This window comes from Lotus japonicus, chromosome 3 (genome assembly GCF_012489685.1).
Source record: "Lotus japonicus ecotype B-129 chromosome 3, LjGifu_v1.2".
NCBI lineage: Eukaryota > Viridiplantae > Streptophyta > Magnoliopsida > Fabales > Fabaceae > Lotus > Lotus japonicus.
In genome coordinates this window covers 22,335,732-22,353,205 of record NC_080043.1, presented here as the reverse complement: position 1 = coordinate 22,353,205, position 17,474 = coordinate 22,335,732, and the positions used below count along the sequence as shown (strand labels likewise).

At 34.2% G+C, this 17,474-nt stretch overlaps 1 protein-coding gene and 1 long non-coding RNA gene across 2 annotated transcripts; both read left to right on the top strand.

Moving 5' to 3' along the window:
• The first annotated feature begins 1,827 nt into the window (after window positions 1-1,827).
• LOC130742582 (uncharacterized) lies at window positions 1,828-4,326 on the top strand. Its single transcript, XR_009021202.1, has 2 exons — window positions 1,828-2,308; window positions 3,984-4,326. It is a non-coding gene; the product is annotated as an uncharacterized LOC130742582 (long non-coding RNA).
• A 1,728-nt stretch (window positions 4,327-6,054) lies between these two features.
• LOC130746473 (protein ENHANCED DISEASE RESISTANCE 2) lies at window positions 6,055-16,830 on the top strand. Its single transcript, XM_057599102.1, has 22 exons — window positions 6,055-6,248; window positions 9,480-9,737; window positions 9,881-9,955; window positions 10,040-10,093; window positions 10,186-10,251; window positions 10,342-10,391; window positions 10,540-10,646; window positions 10,767-10,813; window positions 10,895-10,995; window positions 12,147-12,242; window positions 12,356-12,420; window positions 12,498-12,569; window positions 12,858-13,004; window positions 13,201-13,505; window positions 14,113-14,176; window positions 14,262-14,437; window positions 14,685-14,786; window positions 14,904-14,954; window positions 15,063-15,206; window positions 15,683-15,778; window positions 16,107-16,208; window positions 16,492-16,830. Exons 1-22 carry the CDS (start codon window positions 6,207-6,209, stop codon window positions 16,582-16,584), a joined length of 2,313 nt encoding a protein of 770 aa, XP_057455085.1. The 5' UTR covers window positions 6,055-6,206; the 3' UTR covers window positions 16,585-16,830.
• The last annotated feature ends 644 nt before the right edge of the window (window positions 16,831-17,474 follow it).

Below are 17,474 nucleotides of genomic sequence, written 5' to 3'. Positions count from 1 at the left end.
CCCAGTCTAATGGCATGTTCTCCCCGGTCGGAATAGGTTAATTAATTCTTTTCCTTAGAACCTTTCTTGAGAGTTTCATGACTCATAAGGCTCAACCATCAAATTTTTTATGTTCCATTTTTTTTCTGGAGTTAACCAATCCGTTTAAATCATACATGAGGATAGAGATAGATAAAGAGAGTATAGACTATGATGCAAATAGTGAAGAATTCAAAATAAAAAGTTGCTTAATCATAGAAGATGTTTCTAATTTGGAGCTTGTAGAAAAAATTTGGAACGACGTGATTTGTACGCTCCTAGCAGTCTTGTCATCATAACCTCTGAAGACAAGGATGTATTTCGACAAATTGACATCAATTTTTTCCAATTAGAGGGTTTAAACCCTGTTGATGCTACAAATTTCGTAAACGTTAAAGCTTTCAAAAGTATTTCAACCTCAATTACCTATTTTGATGTTGTAAAACAAGTAACTGAGACCGCTTCTTGGAATCCACTGATTTTGAAAGTTATTTGATATATGATGGCTAATAAATCAGTAAGAGATTGCAAGTCTTTTCTACAAAATTTTGAGCTAGTTTTAATGGAAGGACCTAGAGAGAAACTTAAGGTGTGTATCAAGACCTTAACGAGATATTAGCATAACATTTTGTTTATCATACCAACTGCAGGATTAAAGACCTTCCAGAAAGCTAAAATTATGACATCAATTTTAGGTGGTGACCTAGAAACATTACATCAACCACATGAAGATATTCAACAATTAATAGAGCATTCCGTTTTGGACATTGATGAAAATGGGCAGTTGATAGTTCACCACTTGACCAGACATGTTCTTGCTGAGTACATGAGAAGCATGGAGCAGGATTCCATGGTGTTGGGTCAGACATCGTCCAGTTCTAGAAATGGATGATATTATTATAAAGAAGATTATGAAGGGGTCTGTAGCCTATATTGCTGCTCATCTGAGTCTCTGCTACAATGGTTGAATGGTCTGAAAATAATACTTGTTAGTCATTATGACCAAACAATTTCTTTATTTTATTTGAGGATTTAATTTGATACATCTTGTTTTGTATTTGGTACGCAGTTTGAATATAGTACAAGAACATCACCAGATTCATATCTAAAAGAGTAGCTTTTCTATTTGAGCTTTTCTTTTTGTTAAAAACATGTTGTATATGTTTATATATGTTGTATTCTTTTTTTTAAAAGCGTATTTGTGTGATAAACAAAAATGAAAAAAATTGCTCAAAAACCACACTTTTCTGACATATTTAATCAAAATATAGGGACCATTGAATGAATCTTTGGAAACCCCCAAAATTTTGGGGATCAGCCATTTGACTAACTAAAAGTTCTATAGAACTAAGAAATTAAAAAAAAAACATGTTAGTAGTGTGTTACTAAAACAGAAAATGAAGACCAATTGTAATATGAGAAGAGGTAACAACTTACTTGACACACACTAGTAGCAGGATTGAGTCACATCAAAAGAAAACATCACAACAAAAGTAGCTTCAGAAATGAACAAATGAAGGAATTAAAGAAACCCAAAAGATACAAAGGCTAGCAGTAAATTATGCTAGATTACATCATCTATTGTTGCTTAAAATTGGATACATAATATTTGGTAGAAATGGAAAATTTCTTGTCCATTCCTTTGTGGATAATGTAATCATATATTGTTGGAACATTGTAATTGAAAGTAATCAACCCAACTCAAGGATGATAACAATTTTTTACCATTATTTTATTCCAATCCCATTCCCTGAAATCACTCTACCTATCATCTTTCCATTATTTTTGATTAATTTGTTCCTTCTCAAATCATCTTTCCTCTCCCACTAACTCATCCTCTATGTTTTCTCTCTCCCATTATCCTTTCCCATTTAATTCAACCCGTTCACCTCTTTCGTTCGCTCACTGCATAAATTCCTCTTCCTCTATGTTTTCTCCCTCTCATCATCCTTCCCATTTAATTCGAACCCTTCTCTATTCAAAAACTCATTCAAACCATATATTTAAACAATGTCACGCTGTCATCCAACATTTGCAATATTTATTTTATAGATTCAACCTTTCATTCCACCAATCAAATCTCTTCTCCCGATTGTTTCCCCAATTATCTCTTCCACTCATCATAAATCTTCTTCCAATACACAAATTTGAAATCCGTCCTAACCCTTTATTTTCTGTTTCGCGAAGTTACTATGCATCAACTCACCAAAATTATTTATGGAGCTTTAATCTTTTCTTCTCCCATCCCCACAATGGTCTTCTCCCGTGTGCACGCTTTATCGTTGATAAGGTAACTCTTTTATTGTTTACGATTTTCTGATGCTATAAGGTAACTCTTCTGATACCAGATGGTTTTTTTAGGAGCTGTTGAATCCTATGACATTTTATTGGGGATAATGCAGGACTTTCGATCACACGATTGTCAAAGACATTTTAATTTTGTGTTATGTTATTTGCCTTAATCCATAAGGGCTTCAAATTATGGATTAAGGAAATTATGGATTAAGGCGCTTGGTATGTGCTTATACTGGGGATGAATGATTTCTTAATACTTCTCCAAACTAATCTTTTATCATCTCTCCCATATTCCATATTTCATTGAGCAAGTTAGTCTTACTTAAAAGTTGTAGTCAGCCACTTCACTGGAAATTCTCACTCAAAGCATACACTCTTTTCTGCCCTGTGACAAGTTCTCTCTTCTTTTGGCGGTTTCTTCTTTGTTTTTTTGAAAAATTTCATGTTTGAAATTTCAATATTATTTTCATTTGAGGAGAATGAAGAAGAATCAGAACTAGCAGGTTGGAGGGTCATCTTCTTTGTGTGTTCAAGGATCTAACTCGATGTCATTATTGTGCAAGAAGGTCATCTTCTTTGGGTGTTTGTATTCTTATTTTTTTATTATGAAGTTCAAACTTTTAGGGAACCAGAACCCATTCTCTCTCGCTCCTATAGTTTTTACTATATGTACATTTCTAAAACGGGATATTCTTAGTTCATTACATGTTGGAAACTATTACAAGAAGATTTTTTGAGGTGAGACCTATACTATGAGAGAGTTGTTACGTTAGACCTCATAGAGCATAAACCAAGGATCCTATCGGGTACAAGTACTATTGTTGAAAACATAAGATATTGAAATATAGGTCTAAGTGCTTGAAATAGATAATTGGCTAAAAAACACTTTTGACCCCTGATGTTTCAAGTTTGTGCAAATTCTGCCCCTACTCTATTTTTGTCGATGTTTCTACCCCTCATATTTTCAAACAGTGCATCGTCTACCCCTCCGTCAGTCATACGTTAAAAAACTAACGGAATGAGCTGATTTGACATTTTTTTTTGGACCTGTCACGTGGAAATTACAAGTGAAATTGGAAAAAGAGGGCATGTGAGATTCAAACTCAAGACCTGTAAGTAGCAAAACATGCATTTAACCAGTTCAGTTACATACATAATTGATATATACATCAAGAAAATTTAATTTATATCATTTCCTTGATCATCATCAACTTCATATACTCCTCTTCATCTCTCCAATCCACTCAGGAATCTCTCCTGAGAAAGCCTGACTGACGGAGGGGTTTACGGTGCACTGTTTGAAAACATGAGGGGTAGAAACGTCGACAAAAATAGAGTAGGGGCAGAATTTGCACAAACTTGAAACATCAGAGGCAAAAAATGCTTTTAAGTCTAGATAATTTCAAATATGATTAACACTATTGTACTGCTTGAATTTTATTTTTATTGGTTTGAATTTTATATTTGTTGGTTTGAATTTTATAGTTCTAATGCGTTTTCTTATTTGTTTAATTTGTTAAATGTATGTTCTTTTCTACAGTAGATATTAGAAAGTGATTGGGTAGTAAAGTTTCATCTGACGGAACACACAATAATATTCTTTTGTGGCCTTCTGCCTATCCCAATAAGACAATTAAGTTTGACAACTTAATCTTGATATCTTATATCAGTGCAGGGAGGTTATTAATAGCCCGTGGATGGAACAACTTGAGGTGGGTGGATATAGATGCTATTGAGATTAGTAATAGAATGTTGAAGCTTAGGCTGCATTGGCTCTAGATGCTGATAAGATTATAGCGACCTATTTTGTGTATGTTTAAACATGTGTTATAAGTCATTGATGTCCCTTATTCAGAGAGTGCTTATGTGTACAAGGTAATTTCATTTATGGTTTTGTTTGGTTTTTAGTATGTTAAGATTGCAAGTTAAATTTATAATTTGAAGGAGTCAATGTGTGTTCTATTTTGTTTGGTAAAACTGTAAAAGCATATGTGATTTATTTTGGTTACAAAAGCATGTGTGTTCACGGCTTTTTTTTATCTCTTCTCTGCCAAGTTTCTTAATGATTTTTCTGAAATTATATAAAAATATAATTACTAAAAAAGTGAGAAAAAAAATATTTACTAAGATGGGCAGTAAACATCATGTAGTGATTTTCATATGCTTTCTTATCTAGTTTGGTAATCTAGAGAAGAATGTGCTACATACGAAATACAGACTTTCAACCTGCTAAATCTAGTTTAAAACTCGGTTTTGAACTAAACCGGTTTGAGATATCAAAATTGGTTCGGTTAAAAAATCCAAATTGTAAAACTGGTTTTAAAATGGATATGGTTTGGTTTGTTTGGTTTTTAACCAACCCTTAAAAACCAAACCATGAAATAGAGTCTAAAACAACATTCTTTATGAAACGAGAGAATATTGAAGTTCGTATATGCTTTTTTTCAATGTATTCTCATAATGGCCGATATGAGACAATTTTGCTCATTTGAAGTAAGTGGGTTTACTTTAGTGAGTAAAATAATAATCATAATTATTAATATTGATTACTTACTACCATAAAGTCAATAAAATGATTCAACCAGATGATTGTAATTCTTATTTTACCCACTTTAGAAGATCCGGATTTCATGAGATTAATTAATTCTCTTGAAGTTTGGAGATCACATTAAATAAGTAAACATCTCCTAATAAATCTTTTAACATATGTGCGTTGCTTTATACTAAGAAATTCAAGTGTGTTATACATATATTCCTTTTGAAAAGGGTAATGTTATCCTTGAACATATATATATATATTTTGCCGGATGCCACTTGATCCTATCACCCACAACATATATTGAGGACATTCTAGCACAAGTTAGTCACAATCATGCGTTTATGAGTGATGCAAGAATAACATCCCATCCATTGCTTTTTTTGTTTTTAACTGTCAATTTGTAAGGAAGTGGGATTGGCATATTAAGAAGAATATGCATATGAAAATTTGTTATTTTGGTTATATATCAAGCCATCTAGGTCCCCCAGGCCACAACAATTTAATTGTCCTTTTACCGAAGCAAATGACACTAAAAGAAAAATGGCCACATATTTCTTGCTGGTGGGAGTTGTCATTAAATGATTAATACTCCACTATATTGTAAAATATAAAATTAAAAATATCTGAAAGTATGAAAAAATATATTTCATTTGAAATTTAAAATAAAAGTAGCACATTTTTTTTTACAAGCAATAAAAGTAGCACATGTCATTTGTTGAAAATAATAATATATTAATAGATTTAATCATGCTTTAAAAACTAATTTTAATTTAATATACAAAAATTAAGGAAATAATTAAGAAATAAAAAAGTTACTTTTTGCCAATACCATTAAACTAATAAACAAGTCAAAGATGACTTAATTGACAATGCAGGCTGAATGTGCTGGTCTGGAAGAATTTTTAGATTCGATACTCGCACAATACACTTAGTTGATGATGAAAAATATTAACTATGACAAAATTCTGAATCTAAAATATATAGCATCTGAAGGGTGGCCGAGTATTGAATGGTTTACATTAAAAGAAAATACCATTAAACCAATTGACAATAGTTGTGGTCGACTAGTGTGCGTGCTATAGCATCATCAGCAAACTTGAGGCAATTAGATGTGTACATATAGTTGCCGTAATTGATCAGAATTTATGTGATTATTTAATAGATAAAGAGGTTGCTTCTCACTCCAACGAATCTAATTATATAATTGGTGATTCATAGGAGGCCGGTGTTCATCTACTTGAAGCAAAGCTAATTAAACCTGCAGTGATCTTCTTCATTCTTCAATCTTTTATATTGCGGCGGTTACAGACTTACAGGTTGCTGCGGGAGCAAGTGAACGGGTAGACGAGATGCCATGGCCTCGTGTGTGGTGCGATGGATTTGGGAGATGTTCATGGTGAGTTTCCGAATTAATTTTTCTAGTTAATTTTTAACTTCTGTAATTGTTTCCTTAAAAACGTAGTTAATGTGGGTGTTAACGTGTGTTGATTGGAATAGAAAAGATTGAACTATGTGGAAATTTTCATGATGTGTGGTGATTTTTTTTCCCTCAGTCTCATCCTATTTTAGTATTTTTTATGGAAAAGATGTGATTTAATCGGGATTGGGTTGGGGTTAGAGACTTATAGAGTTTATGTACATGTTTGTACATATAATTTAACTTTTAAGATTAACTAGTGTGTATACGAAGTGTTACCTCCTCACTTACTCCATAGGTTTAATCAGATTAAAAAAACACATCGTAATAAGAGCCGGATTGATTTTATTGTCCAATATTTAAAAAATACATCAATATGTACACTTTGATCTTAGAGATAACCATGATTCTCCAGTAAAATTATATAGTTTGTGGACAATTTTTTTTATGGTCTGCTCAAGAGCGTCAGAGTGACTCTTTATTAGTCTAATAAGCATGTTATTAACATTCTACGTACCCGATAGTAATTTGAATGTGTTATACTCTTTAATCTACCATTTTTTTTTAATTCAAAGATGAAACTTCATTCAAGTTAAACAGAATGATATATGTAAAGTCATTATCACAGTAATTAATTAGTACGTAAAACTTTATATTTGCATAATGGTGCTATATTTTGAATTTACAAAAAGTTATAGCTAGATGTGTATTATAACAATTTTTCTAATAGTTAGGTAGCAATTAGCAACCCTTTATTATAACAATTTTTCTAATAGTTAGGTAGCAATTAGCAACCCTTTACTTTTTTGTACCTAGCTTGTAACGATTTTTTAAAAGGAGTTTGTACCGATTTTGATACTCTTATAATTATTGACGAGCGAGGTTTTGGAGGATAAAAAAGAATAAAAGAATAACTTTGTTAATAAAAATATTAAGCTCATAACCTTTGTTGAGGGTGGGTGTGTTAGTGTGTTACTGTGCTCTTTCTCGGGTTTATTGGAAGTTTGTCACCCACTTGATAATTTATTTTCTCTTGTGTTTAACCTTTAAAAAGTTCCTTTTAGCTTTAAAAAAAACTTTTGGGGAATCAATCAAGTATAATAATACTGTTCAAAAAAAATTAGTATAATAATATATTAACATAATGTCTTAATCCCTTGTTTATTAGTACTATTATTAAGGATATTATTTCATATAATTAATTTAATATTATAGTCAAAATTTACCCTCAGCTGGTCTTATGTTATATTTTTGTCCCTAAATTAAGTAAATTATAGTAATTCAAAGTCAATTCTGAATCATGTCAAAAAAAAACCATCGTATTTGAACTTGTGATTTATGATACATTGATACGATCAATGAAACATTGTTATCACCATTCCTTTCAATTGTATATATTTATATATTCAGTGAAGAAACAAGCTCGAGTTTCATTGTTGTAGTTTTTATTTAAATATCCAATTGCAGATTATCCTTTCTTATGAAGATAGCCGCATGACAAGTTGACAACCAACCAACCATACAATACAGATTAGACAGCTGTTAAGAATTTATTTCAAATTGTCCATGTCGCGAATTAATAACCGAATTTAGAATTACTCCCGGAAAATACCATAGTGCACGAGACAGATTTCTCGTGTAATGCACGAAGTCAATTTGTGGCGGTTATAACCCGCTTGTAGTGTTAAAACCGCAAAAAATTGCGAGTTGGATTTTCACAATTTGTGGCACTTATGCGTTTTTGGCGGTTTAAAACCGCCAGAAAATGCATTTCGTGCATGACACGACAGAAATCAGTCGTGTCATATAGCACTGCTCATTACTCCCATATAAGGATTCTAAGCCATCATTTTCTAACATTCAAGTCAAGTGAATATGCCAATTTATAAGAGACTCTTTTCTCTTTTATAGAAATAAATTACCCTAACCTCAATTTTAAGGTCTGAAAAAATGGCACATACACACATAAATTGTTAAAAAGAGGGTAAGGTCGCCAAGTTTGACGCACTGTTTTACTGTCTTGTCGAGCTCAGCCGTAAGTTGTAACTGTTAATGGTCTCCTTAAGTGAATTTAGGCATGATTCCTCCTGCGCCTTCACCATTTATTGAAGCTCGAATGGAGCGACCAATAAACCGGGTCGCCCTATTTCAATCCACCATTATTGTGGGCATGCAATCACTATTTTGAGCTCAACTCACCATCTTCTAGTTCATTTAGGCTGAGGCCTTAATTAGATATTCAGAGTTAGGGCTACTTAGTTCTATAAAAAGGAAAAAAAAAACCTCATATAATTAACATGTGCACTTGAATATTAAAAAACAACTATATTCTTAATTTTTTAGTACATCAGAAAAGATAACTACAACTTTTCAGAGTTGATTCTTATATTTCATCTTCACAACTTATATGTCTACCAACTTTTATTCTTATTTAAACGCTCTGAATCTTATTTACCCAATGATTAGTAAAAATACTCCATAAAATTATCAAACTTAAAAAAGAAACATTCAATAAAACATTTTTATTTATTAGTATTACAGAAGCCTTTCAGTATTTCCCCTAGGACAGGCTCCTTCAACCTTCACCCAAGAAAAACCTCAAATATTAAAACTCATTGTAATGTTTTTGTACTATTTGTTTATTCTGGCCGACCTTTTGACATATTCAAACATAAATTTTTTTTTTATCTCATTTTCATTCATTTTAATTTTCTATATTTTTTTATTACATCAATCATTATCTTATCTAATATTTATATCTATCACTAGATTCCATATATTTGAGGTATTAACAAATGATTTTGCATCGTTCCTTCCTCCAATGAAAAAAGCATTCCCTTCTTGTTGTTAGGTTGGTAAGAAAAGAATAATTTAATACTACTAATATTAGAAGCGTAGGACTTAAGACTTAAGAGAGAAGAAAAGAATAGAATAGAATAGAAAGGACTTAGAAAAAGTTTGGGGTATAAATGTCATTTCAGTAGTCCTCTGTGAAAACTTACTCAACACACAGCAAGCACTCTTTGTCTCATTACACAAACCCAGTTCCCAGCCAGAAAACAGTTGCAATTGCATTGAGTGGTTGCAACTGCAAAAACACCACACACATTCTCCATTTTCCATTTCCATTTTATTATTAAATTCACAGCGTGTTCGTTCTCACTCACACTCTGTGTGCATGTGCAATGATTGGTTTGTAACGGTGAAAAGGTGAGAACTCAATTTCAAAACAACAGAATGAGTTGCATTAGAACTGGTGGTGACGGTGGTGGTGGCGGCGGTGGTGGTGGTGGTGGTGGTGCTACGACATCGGCGCCGTCGACGCAGAGCGATGGAACTAGAATGGAAGGTTGGTTATACCTTATCCGCTTCAACCGTCTCGGACTTCAATTCTCTCGGAAGCGTTACTTCGTCCTCGACGGTCACCTCCTCCGCAGCTTCAAATCCGTTCCTGATTCCACTGACCAGGTTCATTTCCTTCGATTTCTTCCGATTACTATTTTTGTCAATTCAAATTGCATAGATTCGGTGACATTAGGCTTTGGATTCTGCTTGATCAAGTTTGAATGATGATGATGATGTGAAACTTGTTTTTGTTTTTTTCTCTTCAGGATCCTGTTAGAAGTGCAATTGTAGATTCCTGCATTCGCGTCATGGATAATGGGAGGGAGAGTGTTAACAGAAAGGTATATCCGGATTCTTTGTTCATTTTTGTGTTCAAGTTGCTGCTGCATGTTGTTTAATGCTATCGTTTTGTGCGTGAAATGCAGGTGTTCTTCATATTCACGCTCTATAACACTTCAAATCACAATGATCAATTAAAGGTGAGATCACAGTTAGGAACCACTGTTGTTTTTATTTTTCCTCAAATTGGGAATTTGCACAAACTTTGAGTTACAAAACATGAGTGTTTTAGCTAGGAGCGAGCCGTCCTGAAGAGGCAGCGCGGTGGATTCAGTCTTTTCATGAAGCGTCTTTAAAGGTATATGGTCTGAAACGTTTTTAGCATGCGGCAGTGGAACTTTTTTTATTTTTAACTGAAGGGTGAAAAGATTGATGTAAACATGTGCAGGGTGCTCCAGAAGCTGTAGGCTGTTCTAAGAGGAGATGGCAATCCTTTAGGTATTGTAAATTAGATTTATATATAATCTACAAACAATTTTTACTAAGAAAAAGCATTGTAGTTGTCTGGATTAACAATTATTTGAGCTGTTTTCTTGATGTATTTATTGCATGATCATTAATTATTTTTCTCGTGTCGTGCTTGCAGACTAAGTGGATCTAGCAGTAGAAGTCAACCGGAATCCGTGGACTGGACGCTTTCTTCTGCCGATGTTATTGCCCCATCACCTTGGACAATCTTTGGCTGCCAGAATGGTATAGTTTATTTCAAGATCTGCTGTTTGAGTTGTTGTTTTATTTTTCTTCTCTTTTTTTAGAAAATTGTTTTACCTAAAAGGCTAAAACTGGCACTTATGTTTTTATGGGTTAACGCAGGTTTACGATTATTCAAGGAAGCAAAAGATAGGGATTCTTATGGAAAGGTTGGCAAAATTTCTTTTCAGTAATTATTGGTTTATATTTGTAATGCCTATGTCAATTATTGAATATGGTCCTATATCTAGAAATGGGATGATCACCCTGCAATTATGGCTGTTGGTGTGGTGGATGGAACATCAGAAGCCATTTTCCAGACTTTATTGTCACTTGGTCCATCAAGATCAGAGTAAGTCCATTAAGTGCTTGAGATCTTCTGTGATGCCATTGTTATATTGTAGCACAAACATATCTTCTTATTTGAAGTTCGTATTTTTTTTTTGTTTTGTTTCGGATGCAACTTTGAATTGGGTTTACAGATATCTTCTCTTAGGATATTTTCATCTTTTTGCTTATTGACTTGGGCTTTTAATTGTGATGGCTAGGATTACACTCTCAGCGCATGTTAGTTCTATACGATTTAACTATATTATTTTTTATGATTGAAGAAAAGATAAATTTTTATTGTGTAAAATAATGAAAGAAGTATAAGAGCAGAACAAAATTAAATCCAGAACAAAGAAAATAAGAAAATAAAGTTAAGAAGATAGAGAGTCCCACATTCGAGAAAAGGTCACAATTTGAGTGGAACCAAGTAACATTGCAATTGAATTAGGCTTACTAGTCTCCATTTGCCCCATCTGATATAGTCATTAGCCAGTCACCATAGCAAAACTAAAACGACCATTAAATCCAACACAAGGTAACGAAAAAAGGTTCACTGTTCATAAGCATTGACTGTTCATAAGCATTGAATAAAATAGCATCTTTAAGGTTTTAAATTGCGGTTGCGGTCGCGGTTATGTTGCAATCCTTGATATATGTGGAAAATTGCGGATAAATGAGAGTTATGTGGCCAAAATTGCAGTTGCAGTGCCAGTGAGTTGAAAAACCTTGATGTTGCGTAATTGCACATTGCTAAAATGCCTTTCCCACCTTATGCTTCCCAAAAGCTGTGAAATGACATGTGACAAAGGACTCCAAATTCAATCAACAAATCTATCATTGACCAAAACCTATATCAAGATCATGTGAAATTTTTATTGGACTTATGATCGTTTAGTTTTATGATCAAGGCCAACAAGCATGGCCATAGGCCAAAGTGAAAGGGAGTGCTTTGTTTGAAAAAATTTGTGTAGGAATCTGGACTATGTATTATTGAATTTAAAAATTCAGTTAAATGCAAATAAAAACTTTGGTCATGGTCATATTAGATATAGCAAGGGTTAGGTAAGCAATACAATGATAGTGAAATTTTGAGAAATCTTTGTTATCAATTGGCTCTTTGCATTCTTATATTATTTTTTAATATTATAGTTATAATGAAATATTGGCTTCCAGATGGGATTTCTGTTTTTACAAGGGGAATGTGGTTGAGCACCTGGATGGTCACACCGACATTATTCACAAGCAGCTATATAGTGATTGGTTACCTTGGTAAGACCCAACCCTTCAATTCTAATGATGTACCTCCACTTGTTCTTCTAATGCAGTATCCTACTGGTCTTTTTGTAGCTGTAGTTTTATCGTTTTCATATCATGTTTTACAGGGGAATGAAACGAAGAGATCTCTTGTTGAGGCGCTATTGGAGGCGAGAAGAGGATGGAACCTATGGTAGTAATGAGTTATGGAAGAAATCATACACCCATTCTGAATAAAAAAAATAACTTCTTTTGTTTTCTTTGTCACAGTTATTCTTTACCACTCCGTGTTTCACAAGAAGTGCCCTCCCCAGAAAGGCTATGTCCGTGCCTGCCTTAAAAGTAATGTATGCTTAAACTGTAGAAATAGTAAACATTGCTAGGTCATTCTATTAGCTGATCTTGTACTTTACCTCCAAAAAGAAAGAATAAAACTGATCCTATATTACTAAATGTTGGTATTTTTAAATCATGATATTCTCACTTTCAATCATGTTTATTCTGAACTTCAGTGATAGTTCTGTGATTCTTGAATAAATTTGCTTCACTTTATCACTAGATAAACAGCTTAGAGGAAAAGTCATGGATGACAGAAGTTGAAGGCTGACGACAACTTGCATTCTTTTGTAGGTGGAGGCTATGTTATATCACCATTCAACAATGGAAAGCAATCAGTTGTGAAGCATATGCTTGCTATTGATTGGAAATTCTGGAGATCTTATATTAAATCTTCATCAGCATATTCTATAACCATTCGAATGCTTGGGAGAGTTGCTGGTAGTCTTCTTTTGCTAACAAGTTTATATTATTGTTCCTTGCCTACTCGCCTACATTAATTGATACTGTACTTTATTAATGCGCTTAACATACTTATGAATGTACTTATTTGCTTCATGCTTACATTTATTTTATGTCACTGGATATTAATATACTTCGTTAGAAAATTATTTATTGATTTCTCTTGCATGTGCAGCATTACGAGAGTTATATAGAGCTAGACTAGGGAATTGTCCTTTGTCTGATTGTTCATCTGGAGAATTGACAAGAAGCAGTAGGCTTCATCTGAAGGAAGGAAACATCAACTCTGATACCCATGTTCAGGCAGATGGGAACAATTATGATAACTCAATTGGAGAATTAGAACAAACACAATCAGAGCATGCAAGCCTGGTTGGTCTAAACGATGCTGATGATGAGTTCTATGATGTTCCGGAACCATCAGACTGTGACAAGTCAGAAAATGGATGGACGACTGAATGTAGTCACCAGAAGTCACAGGTAAAAAAAGGAAACCTGTTCAATACAGCTGCTTTTGTTACACTTCAAAGAAATGAACAATCAACTGTCATAATCGTAATGCAGTGTGTCTTCAATGTTAATGTTGAGGGATTGCTTTAGATATTTCATTCAATACATTTTGGCAATGACCAATCTGCCAGAAGTGGTCTTACAAATCTCATTTACTTTTCTTATCAATTGATATACACTGCTTTAGCTCTGAACCTTTTCCAAGACCTAAACTTGTAAAACATTTAAGGTGTTGTTTACTCTGTAATATAAAATTAAGACTCAAGACAGCCAACTATTTCTTCACGGGTTCTCTGATATAACTCTAAAAGGCTTAAGTTTAGGGGGGTAAATGCAAGTCTAGGAGTAGGAAGTGGACTCTTCCACAGATGTGCGTTCTCGATGTGCGTTCTGAGGCACGGATGCATCTGTACATATTTTTAACTTCATTCCTCATAATGCACCTATTTACTTATCAATATTTTTATGATGCTCGACCGCAGTTGCATACTCTTTTTTTTCTTTTTATCATTTTGCTCAAAGAAATATTGTTAAACTTGGTATTTTGCTTGATTTGGTATGAATTTGAGAATTTCAGGACGCTCGTCCCCAGAAGTTATCTACTGCTGCTAATTTTGTGAAAAGATTGCATGATCTTGCAGGTGATTCATATACTCTTTTATTGTATATGGTGATTATCTCTGATTTCTTCTTTGATTTACAACGCCTAGAAACAATCTGATGCAGTTCAGAAGAGGGGTTATGTGGACTTGCAAGAGATGGTCAGGGATGAGAGTATCCCATGCTCGTACGGATCCACTCTTCCAAAAGATCCTACCTGTACAATACCTTGCAGTTTGACTGAAGCAGATCCTTCTACTTTCCTGATTCGTGGAGAAAATTATCTTGAAGATCACCAGAAGGTATAAGCAGAAGTAATGCATTATCACTTTTATGACAATTTTACTGAAAAAAGGGAAAGAAACTACTTTGGTTTTGGTTGTTCCCAGTTCCCACTCGTGCACGCATTTGTCTTCTTTTTCCATTCTCTGTTACTTCAGTAATCTAACTTAAGTTTAATCACATTATATGCAATTATCTTTTTTCTGTTATTTGGTTTAGCCATTGACTTACTCACTTATTTCAAACATCTGGGGTATGGATTACTAGGTTAAAGCGAAGGGGACCTTGATGAAATTGGTTGCTGCAGATTGGCTGAGATCTGACAAAAGGGAAGATGACCTTGGTGGCCGTCCTGGGAGCATTGTGCAGGTTGGTTTTAGACTTTCAGATTTTGGTTTATACTATAATTATAATAATGAGATCTATAATGTAATATGATTTTTATCTTAAAGAATAATCAATTTGATGATTTTTTTCTACGTGCAGAAATATGCTGCACAGGGCGGGCCTGAGTTCTTCTTCATTATAAACATTCAGGTTAAGTAATAATCCTGTGGTTAGGTTTTTCTAATTTTTTGAAGAATTCTTAGGTTTTTCTAACATAAATTTTAGCATAAAACTAATTTAGGTTTTTCTTTGAAGCAGGTTCCAGGTTCTACTACATACAGTCTAGCCACATACTATATGATGACTACCCCTGTGGAGGATACTCCTTTGCTAGAGAGTTTTATCAAGGGTGATGATGCCTTTAGAAATTCAAGATTTAAACTCATACCATATATATCTAAGGTTAGTAGAAGTAATCAGTGGTCCAATCTGCTCTCTAAGTTGCAGCCAAGTAGCTCCTTTATGTATAGCGGCTGAGAATATTTTCTTCCACCTCCTTTGGTTTTTCATCACAAAATAACATGACAACAAACAAATGACATATCAATCCGTTTTCTTCCTCTTAGGAACCATATAGGATTCTCAAATCATCCAGTTGGTTAAATTCTCTCTCCTCCCTTGCATTTACCCCCTCATCAATTACCTGGCCCCATTTGGGTTTTGTTGAAACATCTTTTTTTGAGAACATGCTTTTTTATTTCTTCCTCCATTCACTGGTTGGCTTGATTTCACTTTAGTGCTCAATTTTAAGAAATGCTCTCTATATTAGAATCCCTGATCCTCAATATACCTATGTGGTCCACATTATGAAGGCAAAGTCTCAATTATTCTTCATTTGTTTAGCCTATGGATTTTTAGTGTTTACATTCCTGTTTCAGGGTTCATGGATAGTAAAACAGAGTGTGGGAAAGAAGGCATGCCTAATTGGTCAAGCTTTGGAAATCAACTATTTCCATGGAAAAAACTATTTGGAGGTAAGTTTGGCATAACTATCAATGGAATAGGAACTTACTAGGAAAATCAAGACGATCAGCATAAATATTTCATGTTTACTATTTTGAGTTGGTGCAGATCAGTATCAGCATATGAAACCTTATATTCTGGTCAGCCTTGATCGGGTCTGCGGAATTTTTTTTTTTCGAAGCAAATGAATGAGTAATGGGTGTTAAGAAAGGATAGGGCTCAATGGATATGCATGATGCATAAAATATTTAACCCTCAATCATCTTTTCATGTAATGTTTTTTTTTTAATAAGCTCTTTTCATGTAATACTTATCCTGAAATCACGGCATCCATTTCAGCTCGGGATTGATATTGGATCATCAACTGTTGCAAGAGGTGTCGTGAGTCTTGTCCTTGGGTACCTCAACCATCTAGTTATTGAGATGGCATTTTTAATACAGGTACAATGATCTTGTTCTTTTTCTTTCTTTCTAATTTACTTTTGGGTTAAAAGTTGGTGAAACTATATATCATTGAAAATTCACAGATGTTCAGATTTGAAACAAGATGGGAACAACGGGGATAAATTACATATACTCTTAATTTATACATGATCTTATGAAAAAGTCTTCTATAATAACAACGCCATCATTTCCAAAAAAAGAAAACACAACGCCAACTGCCTTCTGAAAAAATTTGTTATTTCATGCTAAGTTACTAATAATTGTAATATATCTTGTTCAGGGCAACACACGTGAAGAGCTCCCTGAGTTTCTTCTTGGAACCTGCCGCCTTAACCATCTGGATGCCTCCAAATCAGTTTTGCTGAAGCAGTGATTTTTAACAAGACGCGTAACAAGTACGTTGTGATTTCCAAGTTGTGAATGTAGATAATTGAAAGTAAAATTTTGTATTGTCTCCATAAACTTACTTTCTGAAGCCATATTTATTCAATCAATCTGAATGTTGCAGCAACTTATGTTGCTGTGAGCATTATTAGGATGGATGGTTTGGGGGACGAATCTTGGTAAAATAGAAGTTGCATTCTTTTCATCACAACTGAGAGTTTTTTTTCTCTGACAGTTCGATTTAATTATTATTCCTTTCGCACCCAGGCAGGGAAACCTCAGAATTTTATTCTTCCGAGAAATTAGATGCATTCTTTTTTTTATATATAATTAAGTTTTTGTCTTGAGTTCATAACAATTTCTCGACCTTATTTGCTTAAACGCCGAAGGTTTAAGGGCCCGTTTGGTGCGACGTATAGTATAAGGCCTGATAGTATAAGACCTGATAGTATGAAGCCTGATAGTATAAGCCCTGATAACTTTCTTATACTATCCAGCGTTTGGTCATACTCTGTATAATTTACCATATCGTTCAAGCTAATGCAATTTTATGTTTAGTAAAGTATTGAATAATTATATATAATAAAAATCAAATATGGAGGTGATTATAACAGTGGTGGCGGTTGTGATGGAAGTGGTGGTAGGTTGGTGGTGGTGGTGGCGATGGTGGCAGGTTGGTGTTGGTGGTGGCAGCGATGGTGGTGGCGACGATAGGGTGGTGGTAAGCGGTGGCAGCTGCGGTAGGGTGGCAGCGATGGTGGAGGGTTGAGGCAATGGTGGTGGTGGTGGTGGTGGCGATAGTGTGGTGGTTGTGGTGCCGGTGGTGGCGATTATGGTGGTGGCGATTATGGTGGTGGCGGCGATAGAGTGGTGGTTGTG

Bases quoted from the DNA above. Each gene is read 5' to 3' on its own strand.
- LOC130746473 (XM_057599102.1), top strand. From the start codon at position 6,207: ATGGCCTCGTGTGTGGTGCGATGGATTTGGGAGATGTTCATG. The intron at 9,956-10,039 runs GTATATCCGGAT...CGTGAAATGCAG, and splicing joins GGGAGAGTGTTAACAGAAAG to GTGTTCTTCATATTCACGCT. The intron at 12,243-12,355 runs GTAAGACCCAAC...CATGTTTTACAG, and splicing joins TATAGTGATTGGTTACCTTG to GGGAATGAAACGAAGAGATC.